Source organism: Hyposmocoma kahamanoa, unplaced genomic scaffold, assembly GCF_003589595.1.
Source record: "Hyposmocoma kahamanoa isolate Upper Pololo Valley unplaced genomic scaffold, ASM358959v1 92, whole genome shotgun sequence".
In the NCBI taxonomy this organism is placed as follows: Eukaryota; Metazoa; Arthropoda; class Insecta; order Lepidoptera; family Cosmopterigidae; genus Hyposmocoma; species Hyposmocoma kahamanoa.
Window position 1 is genome coordinate 19477553 of NW_020654748.1, and position 12140 is coordinate 19489692.

Sequence of the window (12140 nt, forward strand, 5' to 3'; positions counted from 1 at the left end):
GATTTTCAGTACAAATCGGCAATTTCATACTTTAACCCCTATTATTTCAAAAATTTTCACTCCACAGCATTGACACCGTAAACCTGTCTTAACTTCTTTCTTAATTTGAAATTATTGCTACAATGAATTTGTAAAAATCTAATGTTAGAAAGGTGCTATTTTCTTCCGTGGGTGCTATGGCACATTTAAATTAACGCGCACAGCTTTATTCAATATATATTATGTATATCTAAATAGTTCACATCTGTTAAACAAGACCTACTTGTGAAATATAATAAAATAAAATAAAATAAAATATGCAACAATTAAGCTCCCAGGTTTATGTTTTTCAGATAAAACTGACCTATGTAAAAATTATATGGGGCGGTTATGTTAATCACCAATCAGTCCTTAATGCCCTTTCATCTTTACGAATAAGTAATGCAAAGATATCAATTTATACACTACGTTAAATAAAGCCAAAAAAACATTACGTAATGGCGCTTATTTACTTCTACAAAATTGAAGGTGGCGGGTTTAGATTACAGTTTTTACACTAATTAATTCTTAGTGAATTGGAGTTTCACTTGGCTGTATTGGTAACCTCATCCCACGGAAGAGAGAACCATCTTCCTTTACAAACTGGCGACTAACGGTGGGCCTTCAAGATCGAGATACGTTATTAAATCCGGCCGAGTGACTACCACAGTTCCGTCAAAGAAGTTGAAAAAACCAAACATGTCTGTCAATCGATTCGACGCCAGCAGCCATGCTGTAGGGGCTGTTAACGTCTCTGTTAACGTCTAGGGGGAGAAAGAGAAAGAGCATCCCATGGAATATGCAAGTGGACTAGCGAGGTGGCCGATATGCGAAGTGATAGTTGAAGTATCTACGAGAAGCCCAAGGAAGCAGTTCATCGTAAAGACTGTACATCCTAAACCCACGAGTGGAGGAAGACGACCCAAGAAAATCTAGAAGAGTTCAGTCCCTCTCGCCGAGGCGTCTTCGGGGCCAGAGCGGGAGACTATAACAAACCCACTTTATGTATTAGACGCCCTTAAGCCAGATTGTTCACTATTAGTTCCCTAAGAAACCGCTAGATGTCATTGGCCCAAGTCCCTTCTTGGGAACAACTGCTCACAAGGTGAAAAATAAATCTTCTGAACAACAATTTGGAGTTTCACATGGCTCTATTGGTAACCTCATCCCACGGTAAAGAGGGAACCTCTCTCTTTTACATTAGTAGGATACTTGGTTTTGCGTTTTCTAACTATTTGTAATTTCTAGTTAATAAATAAATTAATAGTAAATTCTTACTGATGTGTCTTGATGATTCTATAGACAATGCTCAATATAAAAAAAAACTGCAAGAGTGCCTTATCACAAGACATACCTCTAATTTGGACATCTGTTTCCCACACCCAAGCTCTATGTTCTATCAATTTCCTTATATATTTTGTATATATTGAGAAATAATAAATTACCACATTACTGAAAAACTTTTGATATTTGTGACAAAAATGTCTTAATAGGCTCTATTTGGTTCATTATATTACCTTTCGCCTTAAAGGTCCTGAAGACACTTTGCTCGGTGTAGAAATTGAAGAATTTGGTCTGGTACATTTACCTATTGAATCAAAATAATCTTGCAATACTGAAATTGCTTGGTACATTCTACATAATCCAATCTTCGCGACTGGCAATTTTTAAAACCAATGGAATCACTTCTCAACCATTAAGTTAATAAGCAAACATATTAAATACTCCACCTGTACACAATGTAATATTTACGAGTATGTCATATAAACTTAAAACGTCATTCACTAATGATGCAATCAGGAAGTCATATCAAAATTAATTTTAGGTTTGTTAAACATCTTTCTTCACAAAACCAAATAGCCTGTTAAGAGATCAGGTAGCTTAGGGCATCAACTGTACGCAGTCTAAGAGTCGTATTCTAAAACTCTACTCAATGCTCAAGTCAGGATTTGAGTATGGTTTAAAGCACTCGAAATCATACTCAAGTCCCTGCCATTAGGGTCGTATTTCCAGTGCTTGTGTTTCCAGTGCAATCCTGACTTGAGCATTGAGTAGAGTTCTAGAATAAAACCTTAAGAGAGAATACACAGGGCGACTTATAGCAGCGATGCAAACGTGATGCAGTAGCGATGCAGTCGCTAATCGTCTACCTTTACACATGCGCGCGTCGCGTGTTTGCATATACGCAATCGCCTATAAATAGCAAGTGTAGCGATGCAATCGCGCGTTTCATGAACGCGCGTTTGCTGCTATAAGTCGCCGTGTTAACCACTCTAATAGCTATGGTAATAGACAGGTGTCGAAAACAAACGCTCCTGTATCAAGGTAAAACGATGAAATAACTGTTATTCATGTAAAACGTTACAAAAACAAATAAAATAAACAAGGTTACGTCCTCCTACGTTCTTAAAAAAATTCATACCATAAAAGGTATTAATTTTTTACTTTCTCGCAGTCGGTAAAAACGGAGCCAAGTTTATTATATGTTTTTCAGCAATGCTGTTGCGGTGTAAGAAACCAGATCAATTTCTGTTCTAAATCAATTTTGATTTACTTCCATAAAAAGTAAAACATCACTATTAGTTGGAAAAATAGTACTGCAGTGCAATGTTTTGTAATATCACAATAATTACGGTCAAACTAGGGAATTCTTTGTACTAGGAATACACTCTCGTGTTTCACAAAATTTACTACGAGGCATTAGCCATAACATGCCAAAAGAGTCCGAAGTCGATTCTGTAATGTTCGGTTTTCTAGATTTAAACCGTGAAAAATCAAAGGATCAAATGTACAGTACTAACTACTGGGATACAAAATGGTTTTAGTAATAAATTAATAATCCCGGAACACCAAAACATAACATTTGGGGTTTAGGAGATACAGAAAATAACTTTGATTAAAGAAAAAAATTTGGGAACAGAATGCTTTAGCAGAACTTAAATTCTCCGTAAAAATTACCCTTATTCAAAAGAATTTTAAATAAACCATTTCAAATTAGAACGAAAATTTACTTCACACCACTGATTCCAACTCCTTTTTTGAGCTAAAGATGTTTGACTTCGTGTTTTAATTACCTCGTCAAAATTATCAGATGACTAAAGATATAACTTGCCTGTTAGCTCGCCCGTACACACGAGAGAAACAATTTGTTTATCCTTTTTCACCGTATCAATTTCATAGTAAAGTCAATTATTATTATGTGATATGTAAACTTGGCTAACTTGATAACACCTCCCGTGCCCCCAAAAAGGGTATCAAAACTTGCCCTGTTATTATCCATATGCTATGTGTTGATTAAATTCTTTACAATTCCATTTTACTTCAATAATTTATCGTCCACCCCTTATAAAAAATCTTCAAAATTTGATGATATTCATACCACCACGCACCCTGCTCAGAAACGATCCTGTCCAAGATGTCTGATAAAAATTCTAATAGACTGAGAAAAATTCTAAAAATCTTAGAAGATCCTAAATACCCGTCAATTGCACCGCATCTTTACTTAATGTCTCTAACCGGCTTGTGGCATCCGATTCGATCTATTGGCGCAATTATTAAACGAGCTCTTTTTTACATCACAGTTGCTCTTTTGTTCAGCCAATATGTCAGAATTATTATTAAATTTGACAATTATTCGTTAAACATCCTCCTTCGCTACGCCCCATTTCACATCGGCGTAATAAAGGCAGCTCACTTCCTCAAAAACTATAATCTTTGGGAAGATTTCATCACTTACATTGGTAGTCTTGAACAAAAGCAATTGTCTGGAAAGGATCGCGTCGTAAATAATCTCGTCAATAATTATATAAATTATAACCGCTATGTAACATACCTTTTCTGGACTATGTCATTAGTCATGTGCAATTGGTTAATATCTGAATTTTATCAGAACCCAGAAAAGGAGTCAAACGTAGAAAAATTTGTCATGTTCGATGTCTATGCACCTTTTAGCGAACAACCTTATGCCTATGGAGCTCTTCAAAACATGATGGCTTATTTAATAGGTTGTTATATAGTGGGATGGGATACACTTGTCGTGGCTGTAATCATATTTTTCAACGGTCAGCTGAAAATTGCAAAACACTACTGCACAAATCTAATTGATGGCAATAACAGCGAAATTAGTCACAAAAACATTGCCGATTTTCATCAACATTATATCATGCTAATCAAGTAAGTAGTAGAGTTAGCTCTAAAGAAAATATTGTGTTTTCGTCGCACGTCTGGTGTAAAGCGATAGCAGTTGCATTGTCTCAGAGCTTTAAATCGCAAAGATCTGAGGAGCACTGCAACAGCGCACGTTACCCTGAGACATAATTAAGGTGACAAGTCCCGTGTCCCTGTAATTTCAACAGCACCGTCAGGCAGCAAATTCGAAACGGTGTGGTGCGTTCAGCGAGCGGGGCATACAAGGTTTGCATGTACATTGTGTCTTGTGTTGGATACACCACTGTGAATTTGTGTTGCCCGTATCTACCGACCCGAGAGATAGGATTTTCCGGAGAGACTACGGGCTTAAGGGCAAGACCAGGGTATAGCGGGTGTCCGGGCCAAGCCCTCCGCCAGTGATACGCCTTTGCCCGAAAGACGCCCGTCTCTGAAGGATCCGGACTTGGGTATGTATGTACTCGCTGGGGTTTGTGGTTAGCTGCAGAGATGGACATGTTTGTCTGCCCCCGTGGTGTGTGGCCGGGGCGTTCATCTCATGGGCAGCTAGCGCGTCTTAGCAGCGGTTTAGTTGAGTGCCTGAAGCGAGGAGACGCGCGGGGCACGTGTGTTGCCCTTTAAGTTGGAAGCTATGTCCGGACATTATCGCAGAACACTGCAACTGTCATCTCCGGTCCCTCCAGCCGCCTAGGTTTTTGGGAACTAGAGAGACGTCGTTTTTCGGCGTCGGGAAGTGAGCGTGCCTTACAGCTCCGCCACCAATGAGGAGATTTGGTAGTGGACTCAGAGTCGACGGCTTAGCGGTGGCAACCGCTAGTTGTGCAATGCGCAACGGGAAGTGAGCGTGCCTACAGCTCCGGTACCTATCTGGAAAATAGGGAGGGTACTGTACGTGCGCCCTGGGCGACTCACCCGAGGCACTAGCCTCTCAAAGAACCGGATGAAGTCAAGTGACAGAGGTCTGTGACAACCCTGTTGTAAAGGGCACAATACCTTCTCGTATACCCTAAGGTCAGTAAGGAGGGTGACTATAATGAAAACTAATGTAGAAAGATACGGGGCAGTGAATTTGTGGCCTTTCCCTTCAAAACCGGAACGCAGTAATGCTCACTATGTCATTTGTTATGTTTGTCTGAATTATATATGACTTATCGTGTTATAAAATTATCTTTACTTATATAACGACACTACTTAGGATGACGATATTGTGTTACGTATTAGGTCTACCAGAATATGATTTCGGCTCTTATATAGTCTAGTGTTCTGTTTCAGGTACCAAAAAACATTCAATGCTCTCATATCGCCAATAATGTTCACATATCTTGTTAATGTGTCTGTGAATCTTGGATTTAGTATTATCGAAATATTTCAGGTATTATGGGAATTTATATGTCAGTAGCCTCCTCCATTCCCGTCCCGTCCGTAGATAGCCCTGTTTGATCTGTTTAGACTGCTCACTTTGATGTTCTTCTTTATTCGTTCACTGAATTATTGTTCTTATGTGCATTATGCAGCTTCTTCGTATCGTATCGATGGCATGCACTATAATGCTCTATTAATTAAGTTACCTCGGTGGACGTACTACATACAGAAAAGAAATGGTGTGTGCAACAAAATGGTACGTCGTGCGGAGTAGGATCCCTTGGTGTACCTTTAAAATTACACAAAAAATGATTATGCTATTTTAATTTTTAAAATTTCATTGCCTATCGCTTTAGGAACTCAATATTGCAATTTTTGGCATATAAGTGAATGTTATTTGTAACGTATAACTTAATTTGTTACAGTAAATTAATAAACAATTGTCTTAATTTTTATACTCATGTCGTAGCATGTTCACCTACATTTGGTTAAGCATTTTAATTGTAATACACTGTCGAATGTGTGTAAACTGTTGTAGTAACCGAATGTATCAACTGTTGGTGAATTTCAATAAATAAAAATTAAGTAAGTTTAAAACCAATTTTCTTTCAGGATAAAGATAAGGCCGTACTCAACTTTATGTATTTAATAGCGTGTTTTATTCAATTGCTGTTTTACTATTGGCACACTAATGAAGTCACAGTTCAGGTATGTACTGTATTATATTAATTCATATACATCTCACAGCCGGGCACCGTAAAAGAGTGGGTTTAGGTTTAATGCATTACTAAAGAGTTTTATGAGCTTTCATCCTTATATGTATTTCAATATAATACACGAATAGTTATTTCTACAGTTTGCACGGTCTAGCTTACCTACCTACTTTAGAAGTTGGCTCGCTTTTTCGTGACAATAGAGTTCCTTTTAAAAGAGTTCGTTCAGAGTAGTAGGTACTGCCACTTATGTTTTTTTTGTAATGTCAAGTGATGGCGCGAATACGTCGTGCGCCTGATAGTAAACTACACGCATGTCCAAAACAGTTGCAGTGCCAATCAGAGCTTTAAATCGCAAAGATCTGAGGGGCACTATCACTGCGCCCGTCACCCTGAGACATAAGTTGTCAAGTCCCATGTGCCTATAATTTAACCACCACCCTTACCCTTCAAAACAGGAACGCAGTGATGTTAACATTACTGCTTGGCAGCAGAAATAGCTGGCAGTACTTCCCTGGACGAACTCTTCCACAAGGAGCTCTACTGCTACTAATCGTTTGTTCAGGGAAATAGGTACTGACTTATCTGTTTCTGTATTACGGTAGTATATAAATATATACTGTAGTACTGTATTCCGGTTTTGAAGGGTAAGGGTGCTGGAGAAATTACAGGCACATGGACTTGTTGATCTGTAGTTTAGATTGACGCAGTGTCAGTACCGCTCAGACCACTGGGGTTTAAAGCTCCAAGTTGCACTGCAACTTCTGTGAACAGAACAACTTATCACCAGGTGCACAACTTGTTTGTCCCATCACTTACTATCATAAAATAATAATAATAAGTATATTTTATAAATATAAATTGCTTATTAACAAAAATTATGAGCTAGAGAAATTCCCAAAGAACGTCAATAACTGGTACACAAAGTCCAAATTAATACACCGCACACGAAGCTAAATACTGTCCTAACTCAAAATTGTGGCATTGAGAAAACACGATTTGAAAATTTAAAAAAAAAGTTAATGGATCTTTTGCGATTAATGTGATTATTTTTATTTACACATAATATTTAGTTATCCATTCATAAACGAGAATATTATAATTTATTGATTCCATTCTGTATTTTTTAAAATTGTATCTTCACAATTTTATTTTTTTTATGATACTAAGAGACGGGACGAACAAAACGTGCGCCTGATGGTAAGCGACAACAGTTGCAGTGCCACTCGTAGCTTTAAATCTCAAAGATGCTCACTGCGCCCGTCACCCTGAGACATAAGGTGAAAAGTTCCATGTGCCTGTAATTTCACCAGCACTCTTAGTTTCCGCTTAATTCCACAATTTTCAGTTACAACAGTATTTGATTTCAAATGCCACATATAAATAATTGAAAAAAGTCCCCGTAAATAATCACGTAATTTGCAATTTAAATTAGTTTACTTTTAACAGTTCTCTTAATTCTCGGTGTAGGCTAAATAAAAGCAAATAACAATGCACATATTCAATACAGTTTAGTCGCGTAAATATACGTGTCATATGGCGGCATAAAAAGTAGATTTATTAACCATCATCTTTACTGCACATATGAGGTACACAAATCCAACTACTTGTTTTAGAGTTTGAATGTAAGCTACGGGATTTTCGAAAGTGATTGGACGGCAGCAGATCTTAGAGTTCAAAAAGAGGCAGCCCTGCTGTGTGTATTGACTACTAAAAGATTAATATTCAAAGCTGGGCCTTACAATGAAATGACTTTAAGTACTTTTATTGGGGTAAGTACTGGTTTTGTAATAAATATTCAAATTGCAAAATTTCAAACGGACGTTCTCGATCTTTACAGGTCATCAAAGGGACTTACAGTTTTTACACGCTGTTAAGTAAAACTAATAAACCGCACGAATAGCTGTCCGTTCTGAAATTATGTGATCATTTGATTCGACTGTGTAACAATAGTTTTAAATTGACTTACCTAACGTCGCCTAGCAAGACACCGTTCAACTCATGTTCAAGTTAAAAATGGTCGGTTTTTATTTTTCATCTGTACTCAAGTCAAAATCAAGCGTGAATATCAATAAAAATTATATAACCAACACAATAGTTGTTAGTTATGCAAGGCTGCTAAGTTCTTGTTTGACCTGCTAAGTGTTGTATTGTAACCTGAGCAAGCGAAGGTCACTAAGATTGATTCAAAAACAGAATCCTTAGCGTAGCGAGGGTTTCAAGTCACGAACTTAGAATAATAACGCATAGAAACCTAGCCCGCACACGCTAAGTGAGGCAAGTTAGAGGGTTCCAAACGCGTCCCAGGAGCGCGAAGGGCTGTTAGTGCTCAAGGTCATATTGCACCGCGAACAGCTCCAAAATTTTTTGCTAAAAATGACGAAATGTGCGGTAAATGGGTGTAAAAATACAACAGACAAACAAAATAGACACTAACATCGCATTCCACAAGTAAGTAATGCGTTTCAACTCATACTTTTATGTAAATATTCACTAAAACAGAAAAATAATTTCGCGGCAACAAGATACGAAAGTGTTGCAAAGTAACGAATTTTTTTCTCCCCATTTTGCTATTCTGTATCAAAATAATTATATTACGTAAATTTTAGTGGTGCCTGTAATTTCGATTTATTTGCGCATTTTGAACTAATATTTACTCGAATAAACATTAAATGTTTTCGTTAACTCCTGTAAGTGATTGGGACACTTAATTATTTTATAATACTTTTAACGGCTCTGCGTTCATGCTTTATTGAATAATTATATTTATATTAATTTTATTTGAATTGGAGCACATATTGCAACAAATTTACAGTATATATTTGTTTCTACTATAGTGTTGGCACCACCAGTACAACTTTGATAGCTTAATATATGTCTTTCTTTTCGTAACTCAAGCGAAATATTTTATATTAAAATATTTTATTTTCTTAAAAGGGGAGCATTCTTAAGCGATTTTTTAATCTATTTTAACAGTTATTTTCTTTTATGTTTGCTTATGGCATTTTCGGTTTTAGGTTTCGAATATGGCACTTATTTCTAAATCCAAGATGGCGGGCGCGATTTTTCGAATAATGGCAAGTTGGGTATCGTTTTCGAGATGTTTGGGAATGTTCAATACAAATATGAGACTCATTTCTAAATCCAAGATGGCAAACACGACAGTTCAAATAAAAGCAATATTCGTAATGAGCACCCCCAAATACCTCGAAAACGATACCCAACTTGCCATTATTTGAAAAATCGTGCCCGCCATCTTGGATTTACAAATGAGTGCCATATTCGTAATGAGCACCCCCAAGTACCTCGAAAATGATACCCATATTGCATTTATTTGAAAACTCGTGTCCGCCATCTTGGATTTAGAAATGAGTGCCATATTCGTAATGAGCATCCCCAAATACCTCGAAAAGGATACCCATATAGCATATTTTGAAAAATCGTGTCCGCCATCTTGGATTTACAAATAAGTGCTATATTCGTTTTTCATCGACAAAACCGAGCATATCTGTAGGCACCTGATCGACAATGTCGGGCAAATCTGTAGGCACCTTTAACTTAATGATGAGTTAAGCAAGATACAATTTCCCCACTTTTGAGGGAAATGTTATTCCATGGCATCATTATTTGTATATTTGTGTGCGTGCCGACGAGCGTAGTTACAAGTTGCTTACGCCTACATGAATTTGGTTTTTGCCTCACTTGTGACAGTTCGTTTGATATGAAACTATCATTGTATGCGTTATTATTCTAAGGTCACGAAACGCAAAACAACTTTCCTGCCGAGCGAAACACACAACTTTTCACCTCACTATGGCGAGGAAAATAGTAGACGAAAGAAAACAGTTGATCTTTAACAAATCAGTTTTATTCCTTCATAAATCAAAAATAATTTAATAAACAAAATTAGTTATCGTTGTCAATTTAATGTCAACAATAACAAGAATAAAATATACCAACGGATTTATGTTACTTACATAAATAATGTACGACATATCGCGTAGTTGAATGTGTCACAATGTTTTTTTTTCATCCACAGTCCATCGTCAAGTTCGAATTTCAAAAACTTTATCCACTCCAGCATGGAAAAAAACACTTCTGAGCCCAGATTTCTTGAAATAATAATAAAGCCTTTCCGAGCTAGTGAGATAAAAAAACAATTATTTTTAAATTTTTATTGAATTGATATTCAATTATTTTTTGTGAAATTACTCCACTAGTTTGTTATAATTATTAATACAAAGATCGAACACTCAGAAAAAATTCCTTCGATCCGGCCGGATTCGAACCGACGTCTTCTAGCTTACCATGCTAGAAGATGTCGGTCCATAGGTACCTACTAAGAATAGCTTAACTCTTCTAAATCTTGTACACAATTTATTATCTATTTATTGAGCATTGGCTATAGAGCCATCAGCTTAAGCAGGTAATAATATAAACAATTAAGGAACTCAAAACGTATACGAAAAATTTATTTGTGTAGAAACTGTAACTATAAAAATCTGCCATTTTTTTCTTTCCATCTATTACAAAGTTTCTTGTACACTAAAATATATGCAGTTTTAGTCCCTTTTCCTGGAGTAATTTAAAAAAATACTCCAAAATACGTAAGCGGTGTTATTTGGTAAGCGCACATTTAAACATATATCTTATCACGCTTTATTAGGGAAATAATCTTATGAATAGGAAATGAAACTATTTTTCCGGATTTAAATCGCGTATATTTGTTTTTTCAAACATACCGATGTTAAGGGCCCTTTACAGATCCCATGGTCACGGTTGACTGTTTGAAAAAACAAATATACGCGATTTAAATCCGGAAAAATAGTTTCATTTCCTAAGTGTAACAATCGCGAAAACCTAAGAACTCGATAATCTTATTAAATTAACAAACAACATACCTATTAACGTTTTATTTTCACTTGTTGTACATTTTGAAATTATAACAAAATAAAATTTAGGAAACTCAAAATTGCATTTCATTGTACCTACTCTCGAAAATTTATTTATTAATAATCTGTAGTCATGGGCATATTTAGAGGAAAGATAAAAGAAGGTTGAATTTATGTACTGTAAACAAACAACGTTAATAGAGCGCGTTCAATTTAGCCGCTGTTAGCCGCGCTGCAGTCGCGCGGCCACCGCGCCCGTACGAGGCACATGTACAGAAAACGATCAAATCATTCATTTTTCAAAGTACGTTCTGTGCCTCTACCACGAGTTTACAGTGACAATTGTCGCTAGCGACACCGCAAATATTTCACAATTTTGTATGGCAAATTATACAGCGCCTTTAGCGGTCACAAGAAGAAACAACATTTTGTACATAAAAGTTTTACGCAGTCGCTAGCAATAACTGTCACTGTAATCTCATGGTAGAGACACATGTTGTATAATATAAATCTTATTATTGCTTCTTATTAACCTCGAATTAGATGTTATTATTACATTAAAATTTCGAACATCTCTGAAAAACGAAACGATTTGATTTGACCTCAATATTAGAAATATCAGTCGCCATGACGTTTTATTCGAAATGAAATTTTAATGCCAATAGCATTGATTTACAAAGTCAACAGCAAACAATTTTGATAAATCTTATCTATGATATCCATAAAGCATGGAGAAAAAATGAGTATAAGATGATGTCATAGAAGATGAGGTCCAACCTTAGGGTCCAACACTCAAAATTAATATACTTTTTTTAATTTTAAAGAGTGTCTATCTGCTTGTTATTATCGTATAGCGCTAAAAACGGGATCTTCAAATACAATTGACGCGGGCGGCGTTCGCGTCGTTCTGTCAATTTTAAATTTGACGGTTACGGAATTATTCAAAAGTTGTCGTTCGTTAGTCGAAGTTAGACGCTTTAAAAGTTAT

General features: G+C 36.4%; 1 protein-coding gene across 1 annotated transcript in view; it reads left to right on the forward strand.

Moving 5' to 3' along the window:
• The window catches only part of LOC113236934 (odorant receptor 49b-like), a 10112-nt gene extending 1949 nt beyond the window's left edge, over positions 1-8163 (forward strand). The window contains exons 2-6 of the mRNA XM_026473160.1: positions 3457-4191; positions 5458-5557; positions 6160-6255; positions 7877-8032; positions 8101-8163. Coding sequence (XP_026328945.1) covers positions 3457-4191; positions 5458-5557; positions 6160-6255; positions 7877-8032; positions 8101-8163 — 1150 coding nt within the window. The remainder of the gene's footprint in view (positions 1-3456; positions 4192-5457; positions 5558-6159; positions 6256-7876; positions 8033-8100) is intronic.
• Positions 8164-12140: the final 3977 nt, after the last annotated feature.